Raw genomic sequence first — 21,288 nt, 5'->3', positions numbered from 1 at the left:
AGAAGTACAGGTGGGGGTGGAGGAGTAGCAGCAATTTATAACTCAGCTTTACTAATTACTTCTAAACCTAAACATAATTCTAACTCGTTTGAGAGCCTGACTCTAAGCCTTTCTTACCCAGACTCTAAAACTCAGAAGCCAGTTGTGTTTTGTCCTCCTGCTCCATATTCAGAGTTCTTAACTGAATTCTCAATATTTTTATCTGACTTAGTTCTTTGCACAGATAAAGGCATTGTAGTGGGAGACTTTAACATTCATGTAGATGTTGACAGTAACTGTCTCAGCACTGCTTTTAACTCATCAATAGTTGTTGGTTTTACTCAGCATGTAAATGAACCCACCTGACGCTGTTGTTAGACTCAAGCAGATGATTCCATCATTTTGCCTCATTGTCTTGTAGCTACACAAAGGAGAACAGTGGCCTTAATCCTTATGAACAGGTTGACTATCTTGTAGATGATGCTGCAGCTTCTTTACGTGTGTTAGACAATCAATGAATCAGTGAATGAGAATACAGTTGGTATAACTCAGAGATCAGCAGCCTAAAACACAGGACCCAACAACTAAAAAGGCAGTGGCGTTCTAATAAAATAAATGTAAACTGCACTGCATGAAAGGACAATCTAATAATATATAAAAAAGCACTTTGTGCTGCTAGAAAAATATATTATTCCTCCCTAATTGAGGAAAACAGAAACAACCCCAGGTTTTCTTTTCAGCACCGTTAGCACAGCAGCAATGACTTTATGAACTACTTTTCTAATAAAATTATCACTATTAGAGAAGACATGCACCAGCGACTTCCCCCAAATGACAGAAATCACTGTTTAAATCCAACAACCTTTGTCCCACTTAGAGAGCCCCCCCCCCATAACTTATATGGAGTTAACTTCAATAATTAACTCTTCCAAATTGACCCTTTGTCTTTTAGACCCAATCCCAACCAGATTACTCAAAGAAGTTCTACCTTTATCAGCTCGTCCATATTAAATCAAATTAACCAATCTTTACATATAGGCTATATGCCACAGGCTTTTAAGGTGGCTGTGGTCAAACTGGACCCTGGAGAACTAGCCAACTATAGGCCCATTTCAAATTTACCATTTATTTCCAAGATTCTTGAAAGAAAATTGTGGCTAAACAATTATCTGACCACCTGAGTGGGAATAACCTGTACGAAGATTTTCAGTCAGGATTTAGGAAACATCATAGCACATCAGAGACTTCCTCCACATGACAGAAATCACTGTCTAGATCCAACAACTTTAATAAATTTACCAAGTCCTCTGTCCTACTTAGAAAGCTTCCCCCCCATAACTTATATGGAGTTAACTTCAATAATTAACTCTTCCAAGTTGACCCTTTGTCTTTTACACCCAATCCCAACCAGATTACTCAAAGAAGTTCTACCTTTATCAGATTGTCCATATTAAATCAAATTAACCAATCTTTACATATAGGCTATGTGCCACAGGCTTTTAAGGTGGCTGTGGTCAAACTGGACCCTGCAGAACTAGCTAACTATAGGCCCATTTCAAATTTACCCTTTATTTCCAAGATTCTTGAAAAAAAGTCGTGGCTAAACAATTATCTGACCACCTAAGTGGGAATAACCTGTGCAAAGATTTTCAGTCAGGATTTAGAAAACATCATAGCACAAAAACAGCTGTGGTTAGAGTCACTAATGATCTTCACTTAGCTTTAGACAATAGTCTAGTTTCTGTCATTGTCCTGATCTTACTGCTGCATTTGATACAATTGATCACAACATTCTATTACAGAGACTAGAACACAGCATTGAAATGAAAGGAAGAGCACTGGAATGGTTTAAATCCTATTTGTTTGACAGATTCCAGTTTGTTCATGTTAATGACAAATCCTCCATATGCACAAGGATTAGCTTTGGAGTACCACAGGGTTCGGTGCTTGGTCCAGTTCAGTTACTGTTCAGTCTATACTGTACATGTCTCCTCTAGATGAAATTATTAGGAAGCATTCTATAATCTGTGTTCAGATGCAGACGATCCTCAGCTATATATGTCTTTGAAACCAAATGAAACAGATCAATTAGTTAAAATGCAAAGTATCCATCAATTCCTGGATGCCCCAAAACTTCCTTCAACTAAATTCAGATAAAAACGAAATTCTTATTGTTGGGCCTAAAAATCACAGAGAGACACTATTGAGTCGGATGGGATAACATTCTACTGTGAGGAACCTTGGTGTCATCACTGCCCAGCGAGCACTGGCTGAGGAGATTCTGAGCCTAAAATAGACAAACCCAGATGCCTTAGTCATCGTCCTGGGAAACTTTAATAAAGCCAACCTTTCATCTGAACTCCCCAAATACAAACAGTTCATCAAATGTCCGACCAGAGAAGGAAAGGTACTGGACCACTGCTACACCACCATCAGCTGTGCTTATTGTGTCGTCCCCCGCGCTGCAATGGGCCTGTCCGACCACTTCATGGTGCATCTGTTTCCAGCCTACAGGCAGAAATTAAAACTCTGCAAGCCGGTTGTGAGGAACTGTAAGAAGTGGACCAGTGAAGCTCTGGGGGAACTTCAGGAGTGTCTTAACTACACAAACTGGGACGTTTTCAGGTCTGCCACCAATAGCTTGGACGAGTACACAGACACTGTTACGTCCTACATCAACTTCTGCACGGACAGTGTCATTCCAACGTGCACCAGGGTGAGCTACAACAATGACAAATCCAAGTTCACAGCTAAGCTGCATTCAGAAGTGGGGACAGAGACAAGAGGCCAAGCCCAGATTTAGCAAGGAGGTGAGAAAAGCTAAATCAGCCCATGGTGAGACAATGGAACAGCAGTTCTCAGCCAACGACTCTTGTTTCTGTCTGAAAAGGACTCAAGACCATCACAAAGTACAAGCCCAGAACCCCCCACTATCTGAACGACCTGCATCTGGCCTACAACCTGAATACATTCTACAGCCAGACAGTCCTTACACCTTCCCCCTAGCCATTGACCAGCAATAACCCTTCCCCCCACAGCCCCACCTGATCCATCCACACAGCTTCACACCTCAGCGTCAGCGACAGAGCCAACAGATCGGTAGACGATGCTGTAAACATGGCCCACAACTTCATCCTCCAGCATCTGTACTCTCTAAGATCCTACGCCACGATCCTGTTTGTAGACTTCAGCTCTGCCTTCAACACAGTAGTTCCAGCCCTGCTCCATGACAAACTCTCCCAGCTGAATGTGCCAGTCTGGTGCCGTGGTGCAGCCCTAACAACTTGGAGCTCAATGGTGTGAAGACAGTAGAGATGAGAGTGGACTTCAGGCAGGACCCAGCCCCCCTCCCCCCTGTCCTCCTCCTGGGCACCATTATCAGCCAGGATGTCAAGTGGGAGCAGAACATCAGCTCCATCACTAAGAAGGCTCAGCAGAGGATGTACTTTCTGAGGCAGCTGAAGAAGTTTCACCTCCCTGTAAAGATGTTGGTAAACTTCTACACTGCCATCATCAAATCCATCCATGAACGCTTTCAGCCCCTCCCCTCTGGCAAGATGCTCCGGTCAATCAGGACTAGGACCTCGCACCACAAAAACAGCTTCTTCCCAACTGCGGTCAGTCTATTGAACAGTGCCCCAACACCCCCCAGCTGACCCCCCCAACCAAAGGACTATCGCTACCACTTACACATCCCACTATCCCCGACCACTTGCGCTCTACTCTACTTATATAGTATATAGTAGTATATAGCATATAGTCTGTTGATAACCTCATTTTAATTTATCCTTAATTGCACTATCCAACTACCATGTCATGTTGTATGTTGTACTGTCACCATGTCATGTTGTATGTTGTACTGTTTGTACTTTTTTATGCTGAGATGTACCACCTGCCAACACCGAGTCAAATTCCCCGTTCTGTACAGTGCCCTCTACAGGACCTGGCAATAAAGCTTTTCTGATCCTGATTCTGATTCTGATCTTTGACCAGGATCTCTCTTTTACATCATGCATTAAACAAATCTCCAAAACAGCCTACTTTCATCTCAGAAACATAGCTAAAATCAGAAGCATTCTCTCTCAGAGCGATGCAGAGAAATTGATCCATGCATTTGTTACGTCTAGGCTGGACTACTGTAACTCCTTACTCATTGGTTGTCCTAAAAGCTCCTTAAATGTAGGATAGAATTTAAAATTCTCCTACTCACCTACAAAGCACTTTATGATAAAGTTGGTTCTAATCTTAAAGACCTCATAGTTCCTTATGCTCCCGGCAGAACACTCTCAGAGTGCTGGGCTACTTGCGGTTCCTAAAGACTTTAAATGTAGAATGGGAGGCAGAGCTTTTACTGTAGGTACCGAGCTCCTGTCCTGTGGGACCAGCTTTATGTTCAGGTTCGAGAAGCTGACACACTCTCCACCTTTAAGATCAGGCTTAAAACCTTTGTTTATGATAAAGCTTATAGTTAGAGATGGTTCAGGTCACTGGCAATGATTGTTATTCACAGTAACCATCTCTTAGTTGAGCTGCAATAGACATAGACTGCTAGGGGACTTACAGTAATTCAAACATCGAGCTCCCTTATTTCCATCTATTTTTTCTATCCAATAAACTCCCAACATTGTTCTATATTTAACTCACTTTGTCTCCTTGTCTCCATAGTTGTGCTCGCCCTCCACTTTCTCATCATCAGACTCAGAGCTTTGTGTCTGTGATGGGCAGTTGTGGATCCAACTATCTTGCATGTGCTCTGTTGTTGCTTGGTATTGTGCTTTTCTCTCTTCCCTACCTTGTAAAGTGCCTTGAAATAATATGTTGTCATTGGCACCATATGAATAAAATTGAATTATATTGAATGAAAGGTTTACAAAGAGCTGTTCATCTTGCAATCCTACAGAGCCAAATCAGGGCATTGAGTCAATTCAATGCATGAAGTTACCAACAAAGACAATTTGAAGCTCTTGGGCCATATTTTTTACAGTGTAAATCCATGGCTAACTGATTTTGTTAAAAATAAGAAAGAAATTACTATAGAGTGTGACCTAGACCAACACATGTAGGTTGTAAGTACATATATAACTTCTGATAATTAATACTTAACTAATACTTTTTTTTATTTGTATCTATGAGAGCAATCAAATGTTAGCAAACTATTTCCCTCTGGGAACAATAAATATTGTTTTTCATCTTGAATCTTGGAGCAGCTGCATTTTACCTCACACTCACTACTTTTACATGTACCTGTATTGACGGCAGAGCCAAAACAACAACAGTGATTTCTGTTAAGGATCTATTAGAAAAGAAGAGACATACTGGAAGCCATCTTAAGGAACTGTCAGCTTGTACATTTATTTTATTATTCATTTGGAGCACAGCACAGGCATGGAGTGTTTCACCTGCCCTCAGGGGGGCAAGCGTCTCAACGAACCATCAATACCAATACACACTCATTAAAACCACTGATCTGTATTGACAGATGTAACTTCTATTTTTTTCATTCGTGTGCCAGAGAACGCAGTTAGAGTTCATGTGCCTGAAACAGTCAAAGGTTCACTTAGCGTCCAAGAGGCAGAAAGCACAGAACCGAAGGATCATACTACAATGAAAGCACGAGGGAAGCCCGTGTTAGTGCCGTCCTAGGGGAGGAGAGCACTCACAGTCTTGCTCAATGTTCTTTTAATGGAGTACATTTATCTCCACTTGCTTCTCTCTCCAGCTCAGCGTCAGTTTGGAATTAAAAGGAAAGGTTTACATTTGACAGAATGAAAGAGAGGCAGAGCGCAATCCGTCCATTTTCACAGAGAGAGAGGAAAGAGTTCCATTCAAGTGACAACTCAATCCATGTGGCTGTCTCCTCTTTGGAGAGACAACTTTTCATCGAATCAGACGCAGCCACTCACTCATGAAAGCCAGTCTCATTTCTGAGTCTGTAACGGTGTGATGTGTGTGTGTGTGTGTGTGTGTGTGTGTGTGTGTGTGTGTGTGTGTGTGTGTGTGTGTGTGTGTGTGTGTGTGCGCGTGTGTGCACGCGTGTCATTGCCTCAATCTCCATGGCGATGATGTTCCATTCAGCCAAGCACCTGCCGGGATAAGAGGTGGGGGAGGATGAGGGAGGACACGCTTCAGTCAGTCAGTCAAGCGGGAGGAGAAGCGTTGCATGGCTGCCTCGCCCTCGCCAGGTGTTGGTGTATTGAAAGGAATCACACCACCAAAGATCATTCAGCTCCATTTGCATTTTGGGATCACCCTGGGTGCACCAACTTAGGTGGGATCGAAGTAACCATGGCAACGCATGCCAAGGGCACACAGCTTGTGCATCCATACCAGCTGTGAAAACTATCAAAGAGAAACCACTCTGGAAACAATTCCTAAAAGAAGTCCCAGGATTCCACAAGTGGATCCCTGGAAGGTCCTGGAGGAATCTTAAACTCCAGACAAACAATTAAGTACTGCATATTTAATGGTACATACACAAATAATGGAGATTATAGTTCTAGCACTGTAAAGTACATTTTCCTATAAATTATACAAAACAATGTAAATAAATGTAAATAGAGAATTTTACACAAACCCTTATTAAACACAGTTGACACATTTATATAAACATACAGTGCAAACAGCTGCAGTGGCACAAAATAGAAACCCCACGTGTGATTTGACCAATGTTTAGATTAATTTGTATGAATGTGGCCAACACAGCGCCTCACTTTCAGCCTGTGAATCCACCCGGAACAAACAATGTCAGCTCTGATACATCAGTAGGAATAATTTCTGTTTCAGTTCAAAGTTTCTACAAAAGGTGCAATTTAACAAGTAAAAAAAAACTAGAAGCTGGTAACTGTGAAGTTTTACTGGGATTCAATCGTAGCCTGACTGGCTGTGTGCTCAGAATGAATGTTGGTTGATACTGGTCTTCACTGTATCTTGGATTCGGTTTAATACATGAAAAGCAGGGATCCAAGTAGCAGAGAACCGCGTCTAAGAGCAACAGTGTGTGTGTGTGTGTGTGTGTGTGTGTGTGTGTGTCTGTGTGTGTGTGTGTGTGTGTGTGTGTATGTGTGTGTGCGTGTGTGTGTGTCTATGCAACAGGACTGACACACTCCCATCCCTCCTGTCTCTATCTCTCAATCTTTCATTCCTCTTTTCTGCTCCTCCTACCTCCAGTCTGTTTTTGCTTACCCCCACTCCTCCCCCACCTTCTCCACTACTTCTGTATCTCTCCGTCACTGTTTTCCTCCATCACTTTATCTCTCTGGATAAAGCCTTCCCCCTCTGTGGAGTTTGTTTTCCCCTGCTCTGTCTTTATCTTCCATTTGGATGCTGTGTCTGTGCAGTAGCTTGGATAGAGAGACACAGACATGAGGAGAGGGGAGAGAGACAGCATCCCCATGTCAGGCCAATGATGGATTAGAATACTAAAATACTGGAGAGAGAAAACAGACACACAAATCTGACATGGGTGTGTGTGTCAGTGTGCTGCACACAACAATAAAAGGAATGCCGTCCTTCTCTCCCCGGAGGCGTTCTCCTCTGAGTTGATTTAACGCATGGCTTCTCCGCTTGTTTATTTCACTACATATTAATGTAAATCACAGTGTCCACTCCCTCTGCCATCTCCCTTTCTCCTTCTGTCCATCCCTCTTGTCGTCCTGCCACCAAGTGTCAAACCTGTCGACAAACCAAACAGGACAACAATTAAAATGAACAACAGCTTACAGGCCCTGGCTCCAGCCCCACTGGCCACGTCACTCACGCTTCCGTTGTCCCTTGCTGATTTCAATTAACCCCTGCTATTGTTTGCTGGCAGGTGGCCTGACCTTTAGCAGGATGGATGAAGGCGGTGGTTCTGAGGTCACCGGATTCTTTTGAGTTAATTTACTGAACACTATGAGCTCACTTTTGTCAAACTGAAAAGGGGAATTGTCTAATTGTTAGACATCCTTTAAGCAAGGCACTGATCTCCAGCTCAAAACAAGTCAGCGGGTCATCGGTCATTTAAAGTAGTAGGAGCAGTCGAGGCTCCACTGGTGAAACGCTGGAGGGACTATGAAGCAGTCTGGTGTGAGGTGAGCTGTGAGGAGGCAGCAGACCTCCTGTAAGCGCTGACTGCTGGACCAGCTTGAAGGTTTTGTGTCTTAATTATTCTGTGCAGTGCAGCCCAACATTCAGTTAGGGAATCTGAAGTGACAGACTCCATGACACATGGCATTATGTTCCTTCACCTCAGACTAAGCAGCTACACAGAACGTCAGAACAAGCTGCTGTGGAAACAACTCCATGCTCTCTGCTTTAGTACATATCTGCTATATTCCTGTGATTCTAAATGCAGGGTGGGAGGCAAAGCCTTTAGCTACATGTTACCTTCATACAGGCACCTCCAGGTACCATCTGGCTCACTTATGTGTGTCTCCAGAATGCACTCATTTTAAGGAGTTGTATTATTGTACAGTGGCTTGACATGCTGTTTGTTGCGGATTGGCACTAAATAAATAAACTGAATGTTTGGTGGTTTTAACTGAGGAAAGAGGATATGGACCCTTTCAATACACAAACAGAGTTGAAGCAGACTCTAGTGTGACATAAACTCTTTTCGTCCTGTGTGGCTCACTGCTGCAGAAACAGTGGTAGAAATGTACTTATAACTGCTAATGTAGAGGTTTGTCTAAGTCAAGCAGTTGCTGTAGTTCTGTGTAACTGCCTTGTGAATAGCTATTTTACAGCAGGGTCACTTGCAATGATATGAAACACCTCCTCTAACAGAATGGAAATCCTGCTATAGCTGCAGTAACATCATGAGGTTCCTGAGCAGTGAGGCTCCTGCGCAAAAGAAAGATATTAAACCTCAGTTAAAACCTGGCCTATTACTTCTCAATTGAAGCTTCCTCTGATCTTTTAGGGGTCAGGGGTTAGGGTTTTCTCCTTTTGATCTGCTTATTTGCACTTCTTCCATTTCTGTTGGTCCTTTTCTTCTTACTTTTCTTTTTGCATCCTAAGTTTTTCTCAAAGGGAAAAGTCTCTTTCTTCTGCCCTTCAGTATTTTTCTCACCCTTTCTTCCTTTTAGTCTTTCTCCCTCCTGCCTTTCTTTAATTCCTGCTCTTCTAGACTTCCTTTATGTTTAGTTCCTTCCTTCAGTGGGACCCACTTTTCACCTCATACCCTCCTCCTTTCTCGTTAGCATCTTCCTTACTCATAGTTTTCTTCGTCTTCTATGTCAAATGTTTTCTCTGTCCCTGTTAATTTTGTGTTGTCTCTTGTTTTTCCTGATTTTCATTTGCAATACTTTCTTTAAATTCTCCTAGTCTCCTTTTTGTATTTTTTTCTCGTAGCTTCTTGCCCTTTACCATCACCGGTGCCCCTGCAGATGGAAGTTAATTTTACACATTTCTCCAGGAATTGGAAAGGAACCAGCAGAAAAATTATTGTCAGCAAAAGATTTATATGACATAGGAGAACGAGAAGTGGCGATTTTGTCTGCTGTGTTTGTACTCCAGGCTCCTTTGTGTTCTCACTATACTGCTCTATTTCTTTTACTGCCTGAAACCCCTCACACACAACACACAAGCCAGCAGTCTGTCAGATGATAAAGAGATGATGTCAGAGACTGATTATCAGCCTTCCAAGAACGAGTAAAACATCAAATGCCCAAACACCACACAGGGAGCTGGCCTTTTTCTTCCTGCTCTCTCCCACTTATTCCCTGACAACTTTTCATTTCTGTCTTTGCCAGCATCAGATGTTGCGTGTGTTTTTGCACCTGCTGGGGAGCTATTTGATTTGTTCTGCCATTTTAAAGCTCATATTGTTTCTGGCTGTTGTTTTTATTATGACGGCTTTATTTATAATGGTGCCTGTGGCAGCTCGGGGGCTGGTCCTGAGTCACAGGGGAGGGAGCAATAATGCAAGAAAGGGCTGCATCGGCTCAATGCGTGGCACGAAGTATGTGTGCAAATGTACGTATGTATGTGTGGGTGGGTGAGAACAAAAAGCTATACCCGGTTTTCTTTGCCACCTGATCCCTGCACATCTGCACATCTGCACACACAAGCAGGCCTGGTTCTTCACCTTCACCAAACAAAGAGAAGAGGAGCATCCCATTCTTCACCATGATACAGTCTGACTGATGCATCATAGTGCACGTCCGCTCCGCCTTCACCCAGACAATCAGCAGGACCCATCATTATCCACCACAACCATGAAGCTGTCTGAATGCATTGGGCTTTAGCTCTAATGGGGGGGGGGGTCTAATATCATCTGCAAAATCAAGTCTGCAAAAGAAGCAGGTTAATTACTTCTTCGACAACATTAAGAAGCATGTGTGGACCTTTTGAGTTTAAGTACTTTACAGATTCTGAGGATGTAATGAATGGATGCAACAAGGAATTCACCTTTGTACAAACTGCAACTAGTGATGATGCAAACGTTTAAATTTTTAACAAAATACAATGGCCACATTTAACAATTACTGATTTCACCCTACAACTGGTGGTGATGATGGGTATTCATACATTCATGAGCAGGGTGGATTAAATGTGATCAGGTCAGATGAACTCAACAAAGTGATGCCTCCCTGCATCATGGAACTGGGGCAGCCAGCAGTGGAACACTAATGGGGTATTATGAAATGAAACAGCCTATTGCTTGTGTCTGTCTCCTGCTATGGAATGCTACGCAGCCTAATAATCCATGTGGTGTTCGGACCGTATGCTGAGACTGAAACACAGACGAAGCTACTCCACTGATAATTAACCCAAAGGTTGAACTGTCCTAGATTCATGGGATTGAATCCTGAATGAGCTGTTTTCATTTGGTTACATTAGATTTGAATTTTTCTGTTCTTCCTTTCATCATCACATTATAACAACAGTAGCATCTAGTTGGATTTTCTCTTTCTACATATGTTTATATTTTCCTCTGATAATTACCTTTGGTTTCCTGTAAGCACAACCCACCATGATGCAGCAATGGAGTTAATAAACCCATGACAGGACTAGGTAGACTTTGCATGCACCCTCCCAGGACCAGCTCTGGGCCCCAACACATGGATACACCACTGAAGCTGCAGTCAGACCAAACAAGGAGATAGGGGGATGCTACTGAGAAAGTTCAAGTTCAAGATTTCTTCACTAAGTTTCTTATAATTTGACAGCATTGTTGGCAGGTCCATTACATATGGATGCATGTTTCCATGTATGAGTGTGCGCTCACTGTGTCCTGTGCTTTAGCCCCAGCTGACGGAGGCAGATAGGAGCAAAACAAGCAGTATTGTGGTTGCAGCTGAGCTGCTATGAACAGATCCAGTGGCCCCAGTCCCAGGGGAACCCAAGGTGGAGACAGTGGCCCTCTCTGAGTACAGAGGAATCACGCCAAACTGGTCACCTTCGTTATTGTCCTCCACTGTCTTGGGCAGCTCTTCCTCTTCCTCACTCTCCTCCACCTGACAGGGAGGAAACACGATGAGTCACATACAGGCTTCTTCAACTATCATTTTTCAGAAGAACAAATTGGATTTCACTGAAACCCACAGTCAGATACTTAAAAACATAAACTAAAACATTAACAGACGCACGTTCCTCTTCTCCTTAATACTACCGTAAATACAGCTATGTACTGTAAAAAAAAGAGACATTATCCCTAGCCATCTAGGTACTGCATGAGCTTTATCAAAAAGCAAAGCTTTAGTGGGTATACAGTATCTCTATATCTACAGCATGTCCCTATATATCCTATGGGCCTTGTTCTGAGTCTTGTCCTTGTTCCTGCCTTCCTCTGACCTCTAGCTCTTTGGGTGTCGAGTCAGGCTTGGTTACGAGTCAGATTAGTCATTTGGTGTCTGTGTAGCAATCAATAATTTGGATTCATTAATTACATACAATAGCTTTTTAATAGTGCCTGATCAAGTAGTGTGGGGGAGCAGATGTAAGCTTGGTCTGTGTTGTCTAGATGTGTGTTTCATTAATATTGTTCTTGGTCAAAGGTCCTTGGAGTCATCTGTGTCTTGGTCTCTGGCTAGTTTGAATTTGATTGGGGGGGGCAACATAGTTTTATTACAGACAGCATCTTCCTCCATTAGGGGGTTTGTTCAGTGCTGCTGCTCTGCTCCACCTGGATAAATTATTTGACATCACTCTGAGAAAAGGATGAGATTCCTTTCATGTATAATATAATAATACTGTATGTAATATTACAGGAGATATCCTGGTCAGACATGGCACAGAGGTTGCACTTAGTGGAACAGGTAAGGATAATCATAATCATAACCAAAGAAATCATTAATATCTGCATATACCATTTGGAATTTGCACAAAGTGTCATTTTTAAATTAAAATTCCAAATCTTTTTAAGTCCTCAAAAAATTATCATGACCAAACCTCCAAGCATCTAAGGTGGTGCTTGCTTAAATAACATTTAAATGTCACTGAGGCTTACTTTCAAACATGAATCTGTTTTATATTTCAGAGTAACACTCAACATCTCATTTCATGATGTGTAATAGGTTTGATTCCACTCCCTCTTTGGGCTATGGATGTTTGTTTTAGTATGAGTCATAGTTTATGTGTGAACACCTTGATTCTTACTTAGCTTTTGAATGTCATTCACCACAATGTTATGGGGCTGAGTTTTGACGACAGCCAGATGTTCATGCACCAGCATCTGGAGGAGCCCAAGGCTGAGGACATGTCACTGCTGGCAGTTCTTCATCAGTGATAGTACCACCGCTGCATAATTTTGTTCCATAAACGCTTGTTTAATCCCTTTTAGAATCCAGAGATGTTTGACTTGCATCTACCTTTTCATCATCTGTCTGACAGTTGCAGGTCTCGTAAACACGGTAGTTATCTTTGTTGTCCTTCAGGCTCTACACACTGAGGTTCTCTCCTTTTGCATTTGATAAGATAAAAAGCTGTGTTTGTTAATAGTGAAATTGATTCTAATAGCTGCTGTGCTGTGTTTCACAGTGCTTAAGATGAAATGTGAAAAATGTGAAGTCGCAGCACCTTCTTCTCAAAGCTTAAACCTTGCTCCACTCTACACAGCTATTCTTAGTCACTAGCTTTTATGAAATGTCTTGTGACCTTTTCTATGATCTGCTGCTTTTATAAGTTATTGGTGAGGGAAAGAAAAGCATAAAGAACATTTTTAATATTTCTTTGGAGATAATCAGAGTAAAGAGAACAGAGTTGGGGTCTTTTGGAAACTTTTGTTTTTACTTTATAATTGTCATGTGTAGTCATGTACAGTACATGTCATGTTATGTATATGCAGACAATGCCCCACCAGCTCCACTAGGTTGGTATTTTTGGAACAGTTGAAGCAAACCATTGTTTTCAGACCAAACCTCAATTCAAAAGCTGCCACTTACATTGACTCACATCCAACTGTAAATTATTATTGCTTTGTAAATCACAGTACCTCTGACAACACAACAGGGCTCATTGTCATAGTGGTGGTGTGTTTGACTTGTATTTATGGATTTATAGCTTCAAAATTCTGTAAAAATGACTTTAAAGAAACAAGCAGAAGCTGCTTGGAGACACATGCAGAACAGCTGAGTGTGGAAAAGGTGAGGAGACCTGGTGCAGGCTGGACAGAGGAGGAACAGGGGGAAGCAAAGGATGCAAGACTAAACCAAGTGAGAACAGGAAAGATGAATGATGTAGGAACTGAGGGAGGGCATATGGACATGAATAAATTCATACTAATGAAGCCTGACTGAAGCACTGCTTCCAACCATCACCTCATCGAATCCGCTCATTGGCAGAGACATACAGACAGGACAGTAAGGGAGAGAAAGAGTGAGTGAAAGATAGAGAGAGAGAGCTGGAATCCCCTCTTTTCTGGCAGCCCAGATTATCTCTGACAGTGAGGCATGCTGGGAGTCAGGGAGCCACAGCCACGGCAGATAGTGGCCGGGCCAAGGTTAGAGTAGCCAGAACCATGATTGGATTGGACCGTATTTAATGGGCAGTGTTGAACAAGGGCAGCCAGGAGCTATAGTGCTCTCAAAACATATGTGTCCCCAGTATGTATGTCTGTTACTGGCCCACATCACTGAGCCAGAACTTGACTCTGAGCCACAGACTGAGTGAAGTCTGGCTGGTTGGGAGGGAGAAAGTCAGGACAGCTAGACATTTTGTTTGTTCAACCTTCATCCTCTTCCCACCCACCTACAGTATAAAGCAACATGCGTCTAATTCAGGGGTGTCCAAATTCAGTCCATGAGGGCTGTTCTCCTGCTGATTTTCCAACTCTCCCTGTCCCAGCTAATACTGATTACCTTGACCAGGTGTGTTTAGTCAATTTGCAGCTAAGTGACACACCCAATAAAGGGGACTAAAGGAGCAGGGAAGCAGGACAGCAGGACAGGAGCCCATGAGGCTCTGATGACAACAGTAAGTCGTGTTTGGTTTGGGACCTGTTGGGTTCTCCCTGTGTTTACTAAGCTGCTCAATAGAGTTTTACAGCTTTGACCCTCCAGACCTCTCTTTTACCAGGGGATGAAAGACAGTCAAACTAGGAACTGTAACAGCCACTCTCGGTGATGATTGTTGTTTCTAGCTCATCAAAAATGGATGAAGTTAGTACACACATTCATGGTCCCCAGTATGCCTGTTCTCCCCGTGTTCGCGTGAGTTTTCTCCAGGTTCCCCGACTTCTTTTTCTTGAAAGGGTATTTGAAATGTGTAGGCAATTAACACGCTGAGCTGTACTCACTCTGACGTTGTGCTCAGGAAGGTGGTTGTTGAGCAGCTGCTCGTCCTCCTGAACCAACGGGGAGGGTCTGGGAGCAGGAGCAGGCGTGATGTCTACAGGCAAAGAGCCGGGGCTGCCCATCCAGCTGATAGAGTTACCTGCAGGTAGGAGACACAGCCCCTTCAGTGTGTGTGTGTGTGTGTGTGTGTGTGTGTGGGCGTGAACCTATTTGGTAGCTTTATCGTTTGAGCCGTCAGCTTGATAAATCACCAAGCTTTATGGGAAGTGCATCACAGCATCGATCCAGAATTTAGTGTTTGGACGTACGGGCTCAGTGTGTATCGACAGTCTTATTGACAGCGGCTGTGACTGAGTGACAGCTACAGGGCACTACTCCCACGGCTGCAGGTACAAAGTCTAATAAGACTCTTATGGATGCTAAGGCTGTGGCTGGTAGTTGGCAGTGTTTGCTTCATGCTGTGAACATTTCTGCAGGAGCCAGGAACTCAGACAGCTTGTCCATTTTTTAATTCCCTCTGACTCGCTTGTCCTCTGATGGTGACACATTAATGCTGTCGCCTTAGGTCAGGTATTCATGTACAGTATTAACATCACACAATGAAGAGAAAGTTGTAATGGGACCTTATGGTGATTGAGGTATTGTACAAACAATACGCACCAAGGTGTATGTAGAGCATCATGGGACAGTAACATGCATTATGTCATAGCTCCAAAGGCTTCTATTAAAGGACTAAACATGATCAAGCTTTGCATTAAGGGCATTTATTTGAATTAATTAAATCCTTAAATGTAGTAAGATTCTATATGCTAGAGGTTTGTGTTCTGACTTTCTATTTTTTCTAGAATGATATATAGTTGGAGGTATTCTCGCTTCCAACTGGTGTGTGTAAACCGTGTGTACTCACGCAGACAGGGGTTGTGGGTGAACATACGCTGCAGGCGCAAACATTCTTGCCACTGGTTACCACTGCCTTCACAGTTGCACCACAGGGACACGTCAGCAGAGCTGTTACTGATGTAGTTGGGTGTCATGATGGTACCTGCAGGCAAGAAGGCATCAAACTTTAGTTACAACTACTACTACTACTACTACTACTACCAATAATAATAAAAATAATACCATAATCATATTAATGATAATATTTATACCAGTCAAACCAGTCAGTCAAAGATGTTAACAGAAGGGAGACTGGAAGCCACCACTACACAGTTAATGCAGCAAACACAAACACTTGATGCTTTGACCATCTATTATGATGGAAGGCCTGGAGGAAAAGATCTGTTCTGCAGATCATCAGAGGGAGAGTCATTCACTGATTAGAGTCAGAGGAAGTGCAGATGTACTGTATCTGTCAACTGTCATGGCTCCTGATCTCTGTCATCACACTTGTCCTCTCTACCCATTGTCTTCTGCTCTGTCTGTCCATCCTCGGTCAGATTTAGGCACAAACTGAATGCTGAACGTTCTGCCCTAGCCACCATCTACTACAGATACCACTTGCTTCATGCTGTACTGTAAATAAGCTTAAGTTTTAGGAGAGGAAAATCGTCTCATTCGTGTCTGATGTAGGACTTCAGCTGCTCCACAGTTTGTGAGGTTTGTCGCGTCATGATGACGCTCCAGATGTTCTCTCCTGTGAAGACATGCTTCTGTATGCGATTCAGCATTGTGTTGCTGAATTATCCAAAACCTTCAATGGAGGAAGCATACAGTAGAGTGCTGGAGCACTTCTTTTCTCACTAGATTTACGCATTGACGATACTTGCTAATAGGCACATAGCCCCCGTAGATGCATTCTGTGGTTGTGCTCTTCAGGACACGCCATCCACAAAATTTGTCTCCAGGGCTTTCAAAATGAATCTGGGGCTTCAGGACCATGTTCACACATGGCTTTTTCATGGATGAACTGTGTTTCTGAGCCCATGCAGTGATATCTAATTTCTGAGGGCACATCCAGTTTTGACCCTTGTACTTGTGAGATGTTCCTCCTGATTATTAAAGGGTTTTTTTCAATTTAAAAAATATCAACAAAATGTTAAGTGGCATTGCAGATTGATGAACCTCTGCTGCTTCCACATTTCACTGGCAAAATAAAATGCTTGTCTATTTGGTTTTCATTTGCAGTAACTTTGAATGCCTTCTGCCTCAGGTTCTAAAGGAACTAGTGTTTCAGTTTCAACCTTATTTATATTTTACACCTTGTTCCAACATCTTAGCTATTAGGTCTATGTACAGTTGCTGCCACTTGTCATTCCTGGATTTGTCTAGTAACTAAATTTAGACTATAATTTAAATATTAAAACAATTGTCACTGCTAAATTATTAAGAACAACAACACACAATTGATGTGTCTGTGTATGTGCATAAAATAAACAATTTTTTACGGCATCTAAAATTTGTGTTTTTTCATTGTTCTGCTGAATAGATTAAAGCTGAGCTAGACTGCATAATGGCTTCTTAGTAGGTGGCATGTGGAATATTGGCATAATGGGTTGCAGTGCTATTCCCTACAGTAGTTGCATGAGTTTGAGAACTTATTTCAACAGAACTTATTATTTCAGTGCTTGGTGAAGCCCACACCACTGTACAGACACTGCAGGGCCTGATGGATTCAGTGCAAAGGTGCTGAAAGTCTGTGCTCCCCAGCTACCTAAGTGAAGGTGCTATATAAATTCAACACTACATTCAATAGCAATATCATTCAATAGATTAAACCACAAAGCATAAAGATTGTAGAGATTTCATCAAACAAACTTGCAATGTGCCATGTGAGTAAGTTATGTCACTCATAAACCACTTGTTCCTTTCCCTCCCATTGTCCATGTCATACCTATGAGTCCAGCGTAGGCTCGAAGACAGAGGCCTGCTGAGTCCTTGAGACAGCTGCTGGTAGTCACAGGAGACGGCTGGCAGTTGTTAAGAAAATCAGCCAGTCTAGACCTAGAAACCACACAATCCAACACAAAATGAGCAAAATTCAGATTTTCTTCATATCACGTATTGACACAATTTACTACTTTTTTTGCCTTTTTCTGTCATTTCCTGCTATTTTGGCATAGGTCCAATTGTAGACACTCTTGACACTCTCAGTCAAACAATACTTTTTTACATTATGTCATATATGCTGTTACCAGAGAAAGGATGCAGGAGTTTTCTGGAGAGGGCAGTTTAACCAGTATTAAGACATGACAGTAGAGACCAAATGTGTTGCCAGATGGGAAATAAAGAAATGTTGTAGTTTGATCCTAACCATCGTACAACCAACCAAGAACAACTTTAAAAATCTTTAAAGATCATCTCTGGATTAAAAAAATCAACTTTAAAAAGTGCATTTAAAACAAAACAATTCTATGCGCTCAGAACGTACCACAGTGTCACATTTGTGTGTGTTTGTTTCCTTAAGGGTGGTTTTTCAACTCTGATATCTGACATCACTTGAACACAGCAGCAGGGGCATGTTTGATCATGTTGTTTATTTCAGCTTTGATGCCCCTTCAGCAGCCAATGACGTGATTGACAAAGAGGAGAAGTCAACCAGTTATGAGAAGAAACAGTTGATGGTGATGTGTGCATCAATCAAAACATCAAGTTTGTAATTAAAAGAGATGTGAAAACTATCGCATATTGACTCTATGATCTCATAGATCGTACAGACCCAAAACACTTGTCAGGTGTGTTCCTCGGAGTAGGGTCACACGACGGCCACACCAGAGAAGCACTGAACACACTTGGAGCCTAGCACAGGTGCTGAAATATGCAGCTCTACTAACAAATCCAAAGTGATATTTGTTTATAACCCTAAGCACAGAGCTTGTCTGAATGTAATGCCGCACAAAATCTAGACTCTTTACAGTATAGTCTGATTATCATGGATTATCTTGTTAACATTAAGCTCACCTAAAAACATGATACTATCACTTCACAATAAGACCATGTTATGATTACTAGTTTGTATCAGCACCACACAGTTGTGTTGAGCCATGACTGACCTGCAGAGGTCGTCCCTACGGCAGAAGCTCTGCAGGTGGAGGCAGTTGGCTTGGTGTCCCTCCATGTCCTCATAGGAACAGGAGGGGACGATGGTCTTCCTCCTCCTCTCACCACACAGAGTGTTGGTGCAGGGGCAGAACAGGACACCTAAGCTGTACTCCTCAGGTACGCGCTCCAGGAACCTCCGGAGAGTACGGTGGCATTTGTGCTGATTGCAGCGGGTGGACCCGGCAGTCATCTTGGTGCAGGCCAGAACATACTCCGATCGTAGGGAACTGCACTTCTCAAACAGGCTGCAGTCCTGTGCTGCCTTCAGGCACTGGTTCTCACTGTCCAGCTGCAGGAAAGTTGAGGCTAAATTGGTGAGGAAAAGACAAATTAGCCAAACTCAAATGAAATGTGTGTGCACAACATATGACAGGAGTGGTGGACCTCTAACAGAATCTTTAGCACAGAACTAGAATGACGTACTTTACACAGTTTGGAAGAAAAGCCAAGTCACAGTCACAACTAACACCAACTTACTGGTTAGACTTAGAGTAGGAAGTACAAGAACCTAGTTAGAAGTATAACCTCTGACTATCCTCATAACCATCATCCTTCCAGGCTCGTGTGTGAATGCTGCAGTGTGTTACCTGCCACTAAAGAAGCCATGCGAGTATCCATTTGTGTGTCATCATAGGGTGATATTTCCAATTCATCCTCCCCTGGAGAAAAAGAACACATGCAAGCAACACACATGTCATTTACAAGGAGAGAAGGAAACAAATGTAAGATGAAGACAATCAAACTGCAAGTGACGTGGATGGCAGCTGTCACTATTATAGACACTGAAATCAATTGCCTCTCCCCTTTTCCCAGTGTTCAAGCATTATTCAACATAGAGCACATAGCTGCAAATGCACTAATTAAGTAGATAATGTTAATTCCATCAAAAGAATCAGGACAGCATTTGTCCTTGATAAGATTTTAGTAGCAGACATATAAATTTAAAACTACAGACGTAATCACACATCTCATTTAGCTGTAGTTTGTTTCTTGGACATCACCAAGCAGTTCAGAATATCACAACTCAGGAGTGTGACACAATCAGAGGCGGAGGTACCAGTAAGACACAGAATGACGCTGCTGTACAGTCAACCATCCTGGGATTTTCCTTCCTGTATCTCTTTGTATTTACTGTCAGTTCATTGTACTGGAGTGACATTTACTTCACAAAGCTAATTAGGAGAACAAAGTCCTTGCTGTGGCATCCCCTGCAGTAAAGCTCACCAATGAACCTGCATATGCAGCTTTTCATTCATACTTTAGCATCAAATAGTAACAATAAGGTTGTTTAATGCTCCATTTAGAAATAAGATTATATTCATTTAATTTTTCGTGTGCGGGAGGGGTCACTTTATCTCACAGCTGAACAACAACACAACAATCACCACATAGCCATGAGTGTATGAGTGGTGACTATAGTGAGCACCAGCTTTGGCTTTGCAGATTATTGAGCCTTTCTGGAACTTGTTTGATGTTGTCTCTGCTATCAGCCTCCACCAGCGTTACAAACGCATGCAGTAGGAGACAAGCAGCCCAACTTGTTGGAGGACAGTTCTTTATGCTCACCACATACAGTAGTATATCTGCAGTCATGGTTGCATGCGCTAATACTGTATACCAGTGCCACCAGTACCACCAATACCAGCAATGAAACCAATACAACCAGTACCACCAATACAACCAATTACTACAATAATTGTAGAGCTAAAATGTCAAATATTGAACTGACTGATCAACATCAATAGTTTTGCCTCAGTAGACAAAATGTAATTCCTCCAGTGTGTTCATGAAGTACAGTAGAATAATGTACTGGACCTGCTGAATGACTCAACTACACACCACAACAAAGCCGTAAAATGTTGAGTCCAAATGAGGGAGAGCTTAAAGCGTCTACAGATAAGCTGAGCGTTTGGGCCCCAGCTGATCAGTTCAGGTATCCTTTTTAATTAAGCTTAGGTAACATTTTGCTCATTGTCTCGATGTACATTTAGAGATAGTGGACAATTTTATGATAGCGAAGCAAAGCTCATCACTGTGGACGAGACCAAGGAGGAGGCAGTCTACAGCTCATCTGTAATTAACAAACATACTGTACAGATGTTTGTTGTTGGAATGATCGAAACACCCTCTAAAGTAAAAAGTCTATCAAGAATGTAATGGCATGTAAAGTGTTTATGTATGTAAATCCTATTGGAGTCTATATATTTATGGTAATGACACGCTAGAGCAGCAGCCGTGCCAGAACCGAAGACTGTGTAATTACACTGATGCTCTGCTGACTAATAGGCCACAGGGGAGAAGAGTCCACTCTGTGTGTGTGCTACTGCTGGGGTGTGTACGTCTTCCTTTCATACAATCTATGTATCACTGAACTGTATTCACTGAACATATACATATTAAACTTTTATGCATGAATTCCTGTTTACGACTACAAATGAATAGTGGATGTGATATCACAGTATTAGGCATACAGGTCCCAGATGTCTGGAAACTCTCTATCCAAAGCTAATCTGATCTGTAAATGTTAGTCTGTTAACTAAAATCAGGCTTTACA

At 42.3% G+C, this 21,288-nt stretch overlaps 1 protein-coding gene across 3 annotated transcripts in view; it reads right to left on the bottom strand.

Annotated features, from left to right (window-relative positions):
- Positions 1-5,306: 5,306 nt before the first annotated feature.
- Positions 5,307-21,288, bottom strand: part of LOC114864546 (GDNF family receptor alpha-1-like) — a 31,206-nt gene continuing 15,224 nt past the window's right edge. Inside the window, exons 3-9 of one of the 3 annotated variants that reach the window (XM_055512504.1) lie at positions 19,322-19,393; positions 18,686-19,040; positions 17,527-17,636; positions 15,601-15,735; positions 14,696-14,832; positions 11,189-11,417; positions 5,307-7,650 (exon numbers count right to left, since the gene is read on the bottom strand). In XM_055512504.1, coding sequence (XP_055368479.1) covers positions 11,202-11,417; positions 14,696-14,832; positions 15,601-15,735; positions 17,527-17,636; positions 18,686-19,040; positions 19,322-19,393 — 1,025 coding nt within the window. In that variant the 3' untranslated portion in view covers positions 5,307-7,650; positions 11,189-11,201. Of the gene's footprint in view, positions 11,418-14,695; positions 14,833-15,600; positions 15,736-17,526; positions 17,637-18,685; positions 19,041-19,321; positions 19,394-21,288 lie in introns of all 3 variants that reach the window. The other 2 variants (XM_029165425.2, XM_029165424.2) reach the window with 2 other exon arrangements.

This window comes from Betta splendens, chromosome 10 (assembly GCF_900634795.4).
Source record: "Betta splendens chromosome 10, fBetSpl5.4, whole genome shotgun sequence".
Lineage (NCBI taxonomy): Eukaryota > Metazoa > Chordata > Actinopteri > Anabantiformes > Osphronemidae > Betta > Betta splendens.
The sequence above is the reverse complement of the archived record's forward strand: the minus strand, read 5'-3'. Positions and strand labels throughout refer to the sequence as shown.